The following is a 15,070-nucleotide window of genomic DNA, read 5'->3' as shown; positions in this document are numbered from 1 at the left end:
TCCGCCAAAACCGATGCCTCGCCCGTGTCTTTTTGGCCTGCATAGCGTATTCAACCCAGCTCTTGGCTCGATACTCCTTAAGGAAATTGGGCTTGAATTGGCTAAACACCTGGCACTGTTCTTCGGCATGGTACCTTGGAAGGCAGTTGTTACAGTTGAGCCCATGGGGAATGTGTGAGGAGAGAATAGAGGCACTCTCGTCATGCCCCACCTCTGTGCCTGGATAGTGTAAAATACTCAATCAGCCTCTTTAGTCTTGTTCTGGGCAGTTGCTCGTTTGATGTAGAGTAACTGGCTTGTCGCACGATACAAGATACTCGCTCTACGAACATGCAGCTACCCCATGGTGGGAAAGAAATAAGAAATCAGAGTATGCCTACACATGAAAGATTATCGGTCCCTGTACACGTAGTGTGACAGGTTCACTCCTGTCAACATCCCCTTTTTAAATACGTAAAATACAAGATTTAATACACCAAGCCAACCACTAGATGCAAAGCACATGAATTTAAGCAATTCCGAAACCTTATACAATCAATTACTAATGCACAGACAGTGCAGACCTGGATTCTCCACTGGAGCATGAATTGTTGTCTTGAGTATGTATCCTTAGGAATATTTCACATTGCCCAAGAAGCATAGGTTGTATTACATACTGATTAAATGACATGTAATAGAGAATTCTAGGTCCAGCACCTTCACGATGTGGTGTCGTACATTTGCTTTTTCAATCTTGTTTGGGTGTGCACATAGATCTATACATCAGGGGATATCCAGGACGTCAAGTTGACATCAAGATAGCTTGATCCAGACTCAAAACTAAGATCACCAGATTCGCTCTACTTCTTACACGACACAGAATTTCATAAACTGCCTCCTAGACAAAAGGAGTTCTGCAATCCCATGTGAACGAGGGCAAGATCTGTACAGTTTATATAAACCTCAATGTAGCGTCTGCAATATATGGTCAGAGCTTCGCACATACCTTTCTTCTTTACCGACTGATGACTGGCGATAAAGATCGATACAGTCTCGGACACGCAACCCACCTTATTTTGCAGAGGGAGGCAAATAATGCATCAGATTTTGTCTCTACATTAGAAGGTCTCCGGTCCTCTATGGTTTATACTGTGTACACGGTGTAGTAGTATACAGTTATCATATAACACATTTTGCAGTGTGCTTTATTCCATACTTTATACTAAAATGTTAATAAAAACCTTTTTTAAAAAAACATTTCGATGCGAGTTAACTGCAAAATAAACACTTAAAACTGACACATAGGTTGTTTTCAGCATTTTATAGTCTTTTCTTTGAACGGTGAACATGATCATATAAGGAGGGTGGCAAACCTACAACAATGAGGGACTGCCTCGTGCATGCGATCTTTGGAAACCAAGATTACTGAACACCGTGGTCTCCGTACCAGGAGGGGCATGCAAGAGGCACTCCAGCGGGCGCAAGATGGCATCTCCGAGATGGTGCAAGTCTGAGAAAATGTGCTCAACAAGAAAAGTCTCCTAAGTGGGCTCAGGCAATGCCAAGTTATTTATACAACAATTACATATCTACAGCCCTTTATACATTAATATGCATAGGGCAAGAAAGTTTGGTTTAACCTGACGTGTATAAAAACAAAAAGAAACAGTATGAATTATAAAAAATGCCAGTATGGGAAAAGACTTGGCCCAAAAGGCAGCATTGGGCCATCAAAAGTGGGTTCATAAATGTCTAACATGAATGAAATGCAGAAATAATATTTCAAGACAGCCTTGTTTAGTGGCAGAACCACATGTGATGGGACACAACACAGGCACGGTCTGCTCTGTGGCAAATTCGGTGGGGTACAGACAGGTATGTTAGGTCCTTAAGCAACCGCTGCTGTAGGACGAGTGTGGTCTAAAGAGACATCACAGAACATACTTAAGGAAGATTGTGGGGGTAGAATAAGCAGAGTGTTGAAAGCCACCAGTTAGGTGCACAGTAGGGTGAAATACTGGGTGGAGGAGAGTACAGGTTGGTAGCACAAAACATTCTTTCTTGTCAAGGAAGGGGGAGACCGGATTGGAGTAGACTCTTAGGCAAGTTCGGGAACATGAGAATAGTGCATTGGGCGACTACTGGCAGGGCACGCAGCGAGTTAGACATTTCCTGGACCAGTGTAGAAGGGTACACTGGCTGAGTGTACTTAGCCTGATTCGGAGGGGTGCACTGCACGTGTCGACTATACATCACCAGGAAGCAATCATATGGTGGCACACAGCACATAGCCAAGTTTGGTGAGTGAAGCTGTAGTTGTGGATTACTTAACCATGTGTGACGGGGCAACCTGGTGAAGCCTCATCAAACATGGGTAACAAGGTGCTTGTGGGATCGCAGTGAATGTTTTTTAGGGAAGCATGCAGGGTGCAGCACACTAAACAGCTATATGGCCACACTCTGGCGGTTATCTGTATCTAGCCAGGTGTGCTGGGGCATGCTGGGAGTGTGGAGACTACCTAGCCAGGATTGTTGGGGCATAGGTAAAATAGTGGGTAACATGGTGCCTGTGTGACTGTAGCCAACCAGGCTTTATAGAGAATCACACAAGGTGCAGCCTACTATGCCAGTTAAGGTAGGGCACAATGGCTGGTGTGCTGTGGCAAGCTGGGAGTGAGGACACTACCTAACCAGGTTTAGTGGGGCACAATCAGGGGTGTAGAATGCACGTAGCCAGGTTTTGTGGGGCATTGTGGACAAAGGCTGCACTGGCCCATGTTGGTTGTATGCAATGGATAGCTAGAACTGAGGGGGGAGCGAACAGAAGATTAGCAGATTTGCACGGGGTGGATTTTGCCTAGCTAGGATTAGTTGTTTTCGCTGGGTGAATTCAGCTCTTCTTGAGGTGTGATGTGCCCTTTGGGTAAGTTTCTTCTGTAGACCAGTGTGAGGTGTGCAGGCAGGAAATCTGCATTTGAGGGCAGGCATTTCTTTACTTGGTGTGGTGATCCATCAGTATGCTGAACTCACAGTTTTATGGGGGTCTGGTGAAGGATGTGGCTAGGGGAGCCATAGAAAATGACTGGCTGCTCCTAGGCATGTACAGCAGGCACAGCAAGGACTGTCTGCCATGCTTGTTGGAATACAGTTAGACAGGAGCCAAGCTAGCCACGGCTCCGACAGAAGCACACATGAATCACACATTGACTTCTGCGAACATGTTAGAGATAGATATAGAATTAAAGTAGGCATTCAGCAGAACGGGTACAGAGCACTCGAGACGTCATGAAGGGATACCTGAGCTGCTGGAAACGGACCCTAGACAGGAAAGAGCATTAACACGTGTGGTTAGCATTAGACATTCAAGAGCTCTGTGCTTTTGGGTGAGAGCCTTCCATTCACATCACCATTATCCTTCACTCTCTTCACAGCAAAGGAACACGAGGTGAAGTGACAAACTCTTCTTGTGAGTTTCAGACCTGGTTAGGTGGCAGCCTTCTACTGTACAAGCACAATGAGACCTTAGTTTACAGGTCTGACATAAGGTTGGCGGCCTTCCGTGAAAGTGAGGACCGACAACTCTGCATCAGTCGGTGGGAGACAGCTGCTGACGAGTGCAAGCAAGCACTCCAATGCAGTACTAAAACCAAAAAATACCTAACGACTACCCATTAAAGTCCCAAGTGGTGTTTTTCCTGCCCCAGTCTGGGATGGCTCTCAATTTCTCACATCATTGCAGCTTGCTCATCCATATGGCCAGCATGGCTCGATTACCTCAGTTACATGATTCTTAAACTATTAGTCATTAAGAAAAGAGTCCAAGTGTCTGTCATCAAGTTAATTGGATAGGAAAGTCCTCTTCTACTTGTCACAATCAGCCTCCAGGACGGCAGGGTTATTTATTTTTCATTTCTCTGTTCCCATAGCTGGAGCCTCTTTCTATTTCAGTCACTCCAATCAGTCTACGAATGGCAAAGGATGCTGGAACGAAAAAGAGGAATAGTTAGAACATACATTTCATTGATTTATTTCAGGTCAATATTGTAGAAACATGATCATTTTACATTTTCCACTTCATCTCCCAAATATATGTCCCCCTTTCTCAGATCAATGAAATCCTTCATATATGAACGAGATATTCTTAAAAAAGATGGGAACTGCGAGGACAAGCCAGATGTGTAATAATCTGTAACAGTCAGGGAAGCACAAGCAGATTCAGTCACTTGCTACTTCCCGGATTTCATGCCAGGCTTTGCAGCGTGCCTCCACTGCCCCGCCAGCCATTGCACACCAAGGACAGCAGGTGGCAGTGATGAGGCTAGGGGGAACATCCCAAAAAGTTCCTCCCATTTGAAACGTATTACCTCCCCTTTCAGGGCGAGAAATGGGACTGGAGAGCAGAGATGGGGTTCATGCTGGCAGTCTTTCTCAGAGCAGCTGAAACCAGAATACGTCTCCTCCTTGCGTCATATCTCGGACCTCATGGGTATGGTTCTGATAAAGGGAACTGCAAATTGCCTCTAAATTGGGGCTATAAAGGGGTTTGGGGGGGGGGGTAGTATAGTAACTGGTCTCTTCAACTCCCCTGAGATCATATTAGAAGAGGGCGGATTGGCACCTTCTTGCTTTTGGAAAGAAAGTCAATGCAGGGCTGAACATTCAGTGCATATCAATACGCAGTATTTTTCTGCTATGGTCCTCCATCTGACAATGTAATGCACAGGGACTAGAGTGTACACACACACCAAGGGTTCAGAATGACTGCGAGCAGGGAGCTATTTAGCTCATGCTTCTAGCCCAGGAGAGCCTGGTTAGCTTGGCACCATTATTTTCCAGGAGCTACTTTTGGCTCTCAGGGACGACCTAGTGACAATACAAACCTGTGGCATGACATTTCTGTAATGTGTATAAAGTAGCATTTATTGACATCTAGAAGAGGTGTAAAGCATAAGGATTGTATATGATTGACAAAAGGTTAAAGTTACATTTAGGACATGCTATGTACTAGCTCCTGGTTCTCTAGGGGTAGCTCCTACCTACTAGGCGATTCCCCATACCCAGGGGCTAGTTTTAGCTGTTACTCAAGATATCTTCATTTCGATCCCTGCACACCACACCTTCGTTTAAAGCTGGACTTCACGACAGGAACACTAGGAAACTACAGCGAGTAACCTTCAGTGGTTATGGCCACAAATATGTTTTATTTCAAAGACGTGCTCATCACGGTTACATAAAACCCACAACCAAATTCTTTGCTGCCCTGACCCAATGTCCTTGCTTGGGGCCTACAAACATTGCACAGAAGCATGTGCTCACAAATTGGTAAAGACTCACAAATTACAGTTGTCCAACATGTTTTTCACAGATTGGCCTGCCCCCCAGCGTCCACCCAAGTGGAATGTTGGCATTATGCCCTTCACTTATGTGCTTATCGAATCTTTCAGAAGCAAATGCTGTCCTTCACGGTTGTAGGTGGATGGTAAAGCAGGATTTTGCTTATGGAGTGCTGGGTCCTCAAAACCTTTGCTGGTTTACATACTTTTGTATCTTATTTCTTACCTAGAGGGACTTCAACTAATGCCATCCCTTTGCCACAGTAACTCTTTTCTAATGAGCTGCCCTTAGTAGCCCATACGGCTACCAGGGAGGAGGAGCTTTTTAAAGACCTAATATTTTAGCACACTTAAAGAGTGCTGTGGGCAGGCTGTTGGGATCTACGATTTGCATTGCGTTGAACTTGAGGTATGGCCCCTACAGGTAACTAGCAACAAGGCCAGTGCTGTCCCGGTAAAGCACTGCTCCTCTGTCCTTATCGCAAGACTGTCTTCAAGGCATAAAACAAACAAAATCATCACGATGCACTAATGATTAATTGCTTTTCATTTTGTGCATCATGTCGCACTACCTGCAACATGATTTCAGACAAGATCCGTGCGTTGTGTTATTTTAGTCACAAAGTTCCAGGACAGCACACAGAAAAGCAGAGTCTCAGGCTGCTGGCGACCACGAACAGGTGGAAACTGGAGAGAAGAGTGTGGGAGCCCGCCTGTGCGTCCCTCGGCTCCTTCCTTGTGGAAACTGGAGAAAAGAGTGTGGGAGCCAGTCTGTGCGTCTGCTCCTTCCTTGTGGAAACAGGAGAGAAAAGTGTGGGAGCCCACCTGCATGTCACTCTGCTCCTTCCTTGCAAGCAAAGCTAGCCCCAAGTAAATCTTGAGGGGGCTGTGTTAAGCAAAGTTTGCATGCAGTACCCTCTGGGACCACTATACACAACTAGGACTACAGGTGTAAGCAAAACCAACCTTTGGTATAAGTCTGTATGTTGTGAAGGTGGTTTACCGACTCTCAAGGTAAGTTATGCATCTTTAATGTCCAGGTCCAGCTCCTTCCACACACAACAGGATTGTAGGGGAAACACGAATGACAAGTAAGAGGGAGAAACACTGGGACAGCCCCACACCCCATAAACACCTTAACTCCACTGACACAAATGACAAGTAAGAGGGAGAAACACTGGGACAGCGCCACACCCCATAAACACCTTAACTCCACTGACTAGCCCCAACCGTCAATAGTAGAACACCTGAACCTATACATTCCACACGATGACACCCTCATCATTCCACTAGCTCATAAGCCTACATTATAACACTGTACTAAACAGTTTTCGGTAGCGAGCTGACCAGCCAGGCTTATCTCAAGAGGGAATGTGAGCTTGTAATGAGGTTACACAGAGGTCTACAGTTACAAGTATTCATATAGACACACAAGGTTTCTTGGTAAAACACTTACTAATTTATTACACAGTCAGTTAGAAAACATTCAATAAAAGGAGGCAATCAATATCACACAAAAATATGCTACAGTACGTCCCACTATCAGGTGCAAAATGGCATTCTGAGCATTTGAAGTAGGAGCAAAAAGGCATAAGTTAATAAAAACGAATAGAGTTACTTTTAAACAGTGCAAATAGTTTGAGTTCACCAGAGGAGTTGTTCCAATGCAATAGGTAGGCCAAAGTCAATGGGCTGGATTAAACGGAAAGGTCTCTGCTACGGTTCTCAGAAGCAGTTCATAGAAGAAAGATTCATATGTTGGGTCACAAGCTGACTAGGCCTGCAAGTTGCCAAAGTTTCACGCACTTACGCAGTGAGATGTAAGTTCTCTCAGTCGGGTTTTCACAGTACCTTAGATTGAAGAAAAAGATGCAGCTGAAGACTTCTGTTCCTGGCAGTTCTTGCAGATCTCGTTGTTCCTGAGCCTCAGTCGTGGGGACAAGAGGGAGGACATCGGGAGACTCCTGCACTGCATGGGGACTGGTCACAAAGCTGGCAAACTGGCAATTCTTTGATTCAGGTAGCTGTCTTCAAGCACACAAACCGGTGTCCTTCTCCCTGGCTATTCGGCTTCTTGCAGCACTCTGAGGAAAATACAACCAGCTCAGAGAATGGTGTCCAGGTGGCTTACGAGTTGATTGGTCCCACCAACTCAAAGCAAGAAGTCATCCTTGAAGGGCTTCTCTGTCGAGATGAACCTGGCGATTCAGACCTACAGCAGGGCTTTGCCGGGCAAACCAACGGTCCAGGAAATGCAGCAGCCGTCCTCTTCCAGCTCGTCTTTGGTTCTTTCGTTCCAGTGGTCGACTCTGCCTTCCAAGCCAAGAGACTCGTCTTTTAAACAGTTTTCTTCGATTCAATCCAGCCTAGCTGCCACTCACCCAGCAGGGTGGCTGTCCATGCCGGACAGTCAGCCAGCCAATTACGCCAGAGTGCATTTGGGTCTCCCAGGAGACTAAGCACAGGTAGTTTTGGGCATCTCCCTCACTTCCTGCCCACCCCAGACACTTGGGCGCCAGAGGCGGTTTTCAGTCCTGAAGCCGCCAAAGGCGTAGGAACAAAGGGACCAAACGCACAGAAACAAACTCTAGAAGGACCTTTCCAAAATGAAATAGCAAAAAAAGAAGACCGGGACCTGTTTAAACAAAGGAGGCTCAGACACCATCTTGAAAAACATGGCTCCCGCGATTTAACACTACCGGTGTTCGCGGTCGGGAAACATCATAGTAGTTTGTTGTAAAACCACTGCCACCAGCCATTTCGAGAGGAACGGGTATCATTTGACTGATACATGAGTTTCTAGACATAGGGGATACTAGGTAACCCCTCCAGCACTCTATTGTAAAATAGGGTGTGCTGGGACTAGGAATTTAAAAAAGACTAGTAAAGTCAATTTAACTTTACTTTCTCTAGGAAACAGTAATTTATCCCAGAGAAGGTAATTAAACCTTGGGACAGCCTAAAAAGGCTTCCCTGTGTCACTGCACTGGGGATGCTGTGTGACACACATGAAAAGATGATGCCTATGGAGTTGTCTAAAACTCCATAATCAAAGAACTCAAGAATTAAACACACATCAAAATACATGAGTGGGAAAAAAGGCTCACACTCTCCAGGGAAAAAAATCAAGTCCTCAAAATCCAGCAAAGTTGCAGGGGGTCTCTAAGGTGAAGGGAATTAGCACATTTATGAGAATTCTCCCCAACAGGCTGCTTGCAGGATGACTAAATAAATTAGCCCATCTCAGAACTGTCTTCCCTCTCTGCTCTGTTCCTTGCATTTCTCACCTTCATTACACTTTCTCACGTTTGTAACCCTTTCTTGTTTTTCTCCCTCCGTTATCCCTCTGTGACCCTTTTAACTTCCTGCTGTTTTTATTTCACACTGTTTCCTAAATCAATTGTCTATTTTGACTCTCTACATCTCTTCTCTGCCCACCTTTCCTGAGCTCTGCAGGCTGCTCAGACTGCAGTGCCATTGAAAGTGATAGGCTCTCATGTGTGCATGTAAAATGCTATTGTGTGCATACATGTCAAAGGCTGTGTGTGTGTTGCACGCAAAAAGCAGGGTGTGCATGCTTGAAGCCGTGGAACTTGTGCATGTGAAAGTCTATTGCGTGGGGGATGCGACTCTGCAATGATTGAACATGACAAGTCAATGAATACACCAAAATCTAGGATTATGGTTAGCCCTGCTATTGCCAGATGTTACAGTCAGGAACAAACGTGCAGAGTATATGATATCGTCTTCCTTTAATTGATATTTTGTGTGTATCACGCTAGTACACAACTGTTTCAGAGAGAGTGACGAGGCAAGGGTGGGGAACAAGGGAGAACAAAACAACGATCTTACTAGGCCCAGTGACATTGGTAAAGCGAAAGTGCATGGGAGAGGGAAATGGGAAAGTGGATGGAAGAGGGCAAGAGGAGTGGAAAAGTGCTGAGCAAAGGGATACAAATAAACAAATGGATAAAAGCAACAAACAGCAAATGCTAGGTTTAAGGCAACAGACAGGGTGTGTCAGATAAGTGCAGAAAAAAGGGGGTGGCTGTAGGGTTACAGATACAGACCCCAGTGCAAGGGATTGGCAGGCGGCAGTGCGGGTGGGTGGCAGGGTGAGCAGGTAGCTGGGCCCGAAAGTCAGAGGGTGAACAGGTGCACGATGCAGAGACATAACAAATTAGCAGGGAGGGGAGGAGAGAAGGCAGAAACAAAGAGGATGGTCTTGAGGTGCTCCCGGAACCAGATATTGTTCTCAAGTTTCAGAGTGGCAGGGAGTCTGTTCCAGAGGGATGCCCCAGCCGAAGACAGATCTACTCCCAGCTCGTTTCTTTGAAAAACGAATGACCCTGGAGCTCGGGAGGGAAGGTATTTACGGAGGGACAGCTGAAGCTATTTTGGAGGCAGGCCCCAGAAACCCCTGTGAACAATGCAAAAGGGCTTGAAATAATCCTTGCAGCTACTGGGAGCAAGTGGAGAGATTTCAGGGCTGGAGAGATACGATCCCAGGGCTTGAGGCCAAAGACAAGCCTTGCAGTCCTGTTCTAGATAAGTTGCATAGGGCGGAGAGTACAAGCAGGTAGATTTAGAAAGAGACTTAACAATAATGCAACCTAGAGAGAACCAGGGCTCGAGAGACAGTGAGCTTCCAAGGGAAGGAGAGGAAGTGCAGAGGTGCAGTAGGAAATTTTACTTTTTAGAGACATCAGAGATGTGGGCAGAGAAGGAAGCGTGGAGTCAAAGATGACCCAGAGGATCTTAGCCTCGCAAGTGGGGGGTAGGAGGAGGGCCAAGGGAGGCCGGCTAAAGAGTGACAGCAAAGGAGGGTGAAGGAGTGCCAATGAGGAGGATCTCCGTCTTGCTGGCATTCAGGCAGAGATCAATGGTGGCAGATCAAGCCCGAACGGCAGATAAATGTATGTTAATTGTTTATGGTTGAACTCAATAGGTAATTTTTTATTTAGTTATTGTTTATTTATATAGCGCTTATAGACAGCGCTTCAAGGCAGGACGGTAACAAGGCAATGCAGTAATCATTCTTTCATTCTTATGCCTTGAAGATTCCGAATGTTCTAAACAGAAAAACTAGCATACTAGGCTGACGACATTTCTCCTAGTGCAAGTGCATACAGTTGTACAGTTGAGACCAAGCTCGGGAGGGGGTGGCGGGGACACGGAAAAGCTGTGTGGTGGGGAGCAGGACAATTGAACTAACTGGTCCTACTACTTTTAGGTCATGCATACGTACATGCAGAGGTGTAGGGTGGAGCGAGGGGGGGGAGAGATGGGGGTTGGGGACAAAGAGTCCGCTCCAGCACAGCCCTGGATTAAGTGCAGAGAGGTTGCCCCGTTCAAGGAGCGTATGCTGAAAGTGCACTGATGATACAGAAACTCAACGTATACAGTATTGAAGTGCATTGGTGTGTTACTATTATATTGCTCCCTTCTAAAGAAGGCTTTATAACTGACTGATACATTAATCATTGTTTAAGCAAGAAACCTTGAGTGTAAGAGTTTATTTGAATACCTGTAACTGAATCTTTGTGCAACTCCCCTACTGCTCACATTTCCCCTCTTGAGATAAACCTGGCTGCTCAACACGCTACCAAAACTGTGTAGTACAAGCTTATACCAAAGGTTGGGTTGCCTATACCTGTAGTCATAGTTGTTTGTACTGTTCCCAGAGGGTACTGCATTCAAACTTTGCCTAATAGACCTTCAGTTCAAATGTGAAATGTGCTTTCCATCAAGGGCAGGTTTATGTCTTGCATAGCACTGTGCGACAAAACCCATGTAGGCTCCCCTAAATTGAATAGGTATTGACATCAGGTGGTATTTGACACTGAAGGAGATCATGGTAATTTATATTACAAGAATGTGCTATAATTAAGCCAAGAGGCAAATAGCTCATTATTATAATAAAGCAGTACCTTGAGTGAGGCTTTTTTATATAGTGTACAAATGTCAACTGAAGGGCTTGTGGGAACTTCTAAATTTGGCAGATAGCACACAGTTCAATAAAACAATCTGCCCAGTATCACACACTTTAGTTAATTTGCAAACCAGCTCTAGTTGATAGAAGATGTAGTTGGTTTTCAAGTATAGTCTGTTTAAACCGACCCAGCAATGTACATCCATATAGAAAAAGTTAAAAACCGTGTTGTCGTATTTTACCTTTCCCAATTTTTGAATGCAAAACTATGCAAATAAATATACTCTAAGTTTTGGAACTGTGCATTCAAGACTTGGAACACAACAAGGTCACCTTCTTGTAGTCCAGGTTTGACAAAATCATGCTGCTTGCTATTACATATGTGAAGCAGAGAACACAATGTTACTCGAATGATCTATCCCTAATAAGGAGTCTCCAATTTAAATTGCTCTGCCAATAGCTTAGAGGATGTTAAGTATTTGCAAGGTCCTAATGGGAAGCCCTGTTGAATTTGCCTGCTGTCCCGGTCCCTGGACCAAAACCGTGGACGAGCCAGCCAGTGGACTGATTAACTCTCTACCAGGACTAACTCGCTGCAGCAGTTGTAGTTCCGAGCAGAGGCGTGCAACTTTGCAGATCTTCCGTTTGTTCCTGTTCCTGCATTTCAGCCATCTCTCATCAATGGAAGCGGCGATGGAGCTGGACCACCTCCTGTGTCCACTGCTGGAAGATTGCCTGTTGCCGCCTGACCATGGTGCGCGCCGTTGAAACTCGTTTATGTCTGTCCTGCAGTCTTCCCCGTTTCTTGTTTGGGACCAAAAACCTAAGTACTGTGACCAACAAACTAAAATCTGTAAATGCAAGTAAGCCTTGCAGTCTAGACCACCCTCGCGAAGTGTACCAAGAGAGAAGAATGAAACTGCACCAGATTCTGGAACCTCTTCAAGGGGTCTCAGGAGAACTCTGAGCCAAGAGGGGAGCAAGTCTGCATACCTGTTGCTGCCCCATCTCCCATAGGGTCACACAGGCATAATGTCCTGAGACCCTAACTTATTCTTACATTACCTTTGGTGGTGGAACCTGGGTCAAGGATCTGATCCTTCCCTAGGCCTTACCTAGTGCGTCGAGATGAACTACAGTACTAACCTGAACTTTTTATGACTCTTATTAATCATATACACTGGATAAAGAGTTAGGAGAGCTGTTCTGTGATTATACTGAAGTGTTCTTTCTATTTCTATGTTCCTAAATACTTACCTGTGCTTCACTGGTCACTGAATCCAATGCTATTCTATTTTTTCTAAGGGTGAATGTATTACAAACATTACTGTCCAGTAATTGTCTTTCTGTTGCGTGTATCTGTTCAGAATAAAAGTGGTTGGTGCAGGGTATTCCATTATTCCCTTATAAAGTCAAAAACGGCACCAATGGAGCGTTCCCATAATACTGTCCCTACTGTTAAAGGCCCAGTACCCATGATGCTTCATGGGTTAAGGTCCTGAGATTTTTATTTTGCTACCCTGGCCGAAATCAACACCTCCATGACATCTTCTGGAAGGTCCCAATCTTTGTACCTCAACCCCTCAGAAACCATGCATGGAGATGGAGGGTCCCGATCTCTGGATGAAGAATGCGACCCCCCTCTTGTGAGAGAAGGTCCTCTTTGTGAAAGATGAATTCGAGGGCAGAGGTAGCTTTCCAGAAGTTCTGGGTGTTAAGTAGGAATTTGTAGAGTCCAACTTGTGTGGGACGTTTTACAAGACATCTCTTGGTATTAGGTAACCCACCTTTTAATATAGGCCTGTACTACACAAGTTGGTAGCGTGACTGAGCAGCCAGGCTTATCTTAAGAGGGGTAAATGTGAGCTGCATAGCTGTACAATGAAATCTGTAAATACAGGTATCCAAGTACACACTTAAAGTTATAGAATAAATCATTATTTATATATACACACAAGGATAGTCAGACAATCTTTAAAAGGCAGCAACTAATAGTAACATTTATCCCAAAGTTAGGACTCAAATTGAACAAGAGCAATAAAGTAGTGGGAAAATATTTCTTATGCTAAACATATCCCGGCACACTGAGTGACGTCATTTGAGGTCAGTATTGGCACTTATTTGTGAACACCATTAAAATATTGAGTGTTAAGGAGGGAAAAGTTAAGTTAGATCAGAACATGCTTTGCAAGTAGTAAAACAGTTAGATTCACCCAGAAGGATGTAGGCAGTCTTTTATCCCAGCAATAATAGTGTTCAACAATTAAAACCTGTAAGGGAACAAGCGCTGCCAAAGCTAATAGCTTCTGCCGAAAATTCACAAAAATCCGACAAATCCACTTGGACGTCCAATTGTTTCTGGGTGTGGTTCGATTTTAGAACCCGTCTGCAAATTCATAGATTTGTTTCTTAAACCTATGAGCACAAAGACCGACACATATCTGTGCAATACAACTGAAACTATTCAAACCTTTGAGGGAATAGAATTCGATGACAAGATCCACCTGTTGGTAACTTTAGACATCTGCTCATTTTATACCAGCATACCACAGGAATCAGCAATAGAATGGCTACGCAGATACCTAATACAATTCAACTTACAGAACAGAGTACCAGAGAACTTTATAACAGAATTACTATCATTGGCCCTATCAAAAAATTACTTTGAATTTGACGGGCAGTTCTATTTTCAATCCAAACGTACTGCGATGGGTGCTACCTATGCGCCAAGCTTGGCCATATAATTCATGGCAGACTATGAAGTAACAAACATACTACCTGAAAAGGATCCCTTTAAGAACCGGATAAAAAAAAATGGAAAAGATACATCGATGACATTCTCTGTATATGGGAAGGCTCAAGGTCAGATCTGGATGATTTCTTGCAATGACTAAATAATGTGTATAAAAATATCCAGTTCACAATGGAATCCAGTAACACAGAGGTCAGTTTCTTGGACCTTAAAATCCAAAAACAATGGTTCCTTAAAATGTAATCTATTTCGCAAATTGAGTGACAGAAATCCTCTTTTACATTTTAAGAGTGACCACCCTAGACACTTGAGGGAAAACCTGCCGTTTGGACAATATCTTAGGAGCAGAAGAAATTGTACAGACATACAGGACTTCTATGAACATGATACTGATTTGGACCACAGGCTATCGGAAAGAGGTTACCCGCATCGCGTGATGTCGAATGCATGCAAGAGAGCTAGGTTCTTCAACAGAGATGCCCTCCTTACTGGAAAAGACGACATCAACAAAGAGCAACCAAGAACTACTTGTGTAATTACACATGGGACACATACGTCCCAGATTCGAAAATCCATAACTAAACACTGGTCACTCACCACATTGAGCTTACCTAATGAACCGATACATCGGTTCGCATACAAACGAGCAAAAATCTAAGAGACCAACTGGTACACTCAAAATTCACCAGTCCAGCCCCAAGACTGGGATTATGGAATCTAAGGACAACAGTCGGGCATTTTCCATGTGGCAAATGCACCTCATGCAAATTTACAAGAAAGACAAAAGAATTAATGATCAACTATCGACAATGGAGCCTCAGGAGTCTCACCAACTGTAAAACTAAAAACGCGATATATGTGATTGAACGCCCATGTTGCTTAAGATATGTGGGTCAGACTTTCAGACCCATCCACATACGAATCTGTGAACATCGATCAAGAATAAGATGTAAGAACATGAGTGCACCACTCGTAAATCACTTTATTGAAGCAAAACGTACAGCTGTTGATATTTTGTGGTGGGTGGTAGATACAGTTGTAACTTCAACCAACCTTGCAATGAGCTTTTACAAA

The 15,070-nt window shown here is 44.4% G+C and overlaps 1 protein-coding gene across 2 annotated transcripts in view; it reads right to left on the bottom strand.

The window, feature by feature from the left end:
* Positions 1–1,285: 1,285 nt before the first annotated feature.
* The window catches only part of AGPAT3 (1-acylglycerol-3-phosphate O-acyltransferase 3), a 660,566-nt gene continuing 646,781 nt past the window's right edge, over positions 1,286–15,070 (bottom strand). For both annotated transcript variants that reach the window (XM_069635675.1, XM_069635676.1), the window contains one exon: positions 1,286–3,960. In XM_069635675.1, the coding sequence (XP_069491776.1) occupies positions 3,875–3,960 (86 nt within the window). In that variant the 3' untranslated portion in view covers positions 1,286–3,874. The remainder of the gene's footprint in view (positions 3,961–15,070) is intronic.

The sequence above is a fragment of the Ambystoma mexicanum genome, chromosome 7p (genome assembly GCF_040938575.1).
Source record: "Ambystoma mexicanum isolate Mex_15411 chromosome 7p, UKY_AmexF1_1, whole genome shotgun sequence".
Lineage (NCBI taxonomy): Eukaryota > Metazoa > Chordata > Amphibia > Caudata > Ambystomatidae > Ambystoma > Ambystoma mexicanum.
This window is presented reverse-complemented; position numbering and strand designations above follow the sequence as displayed.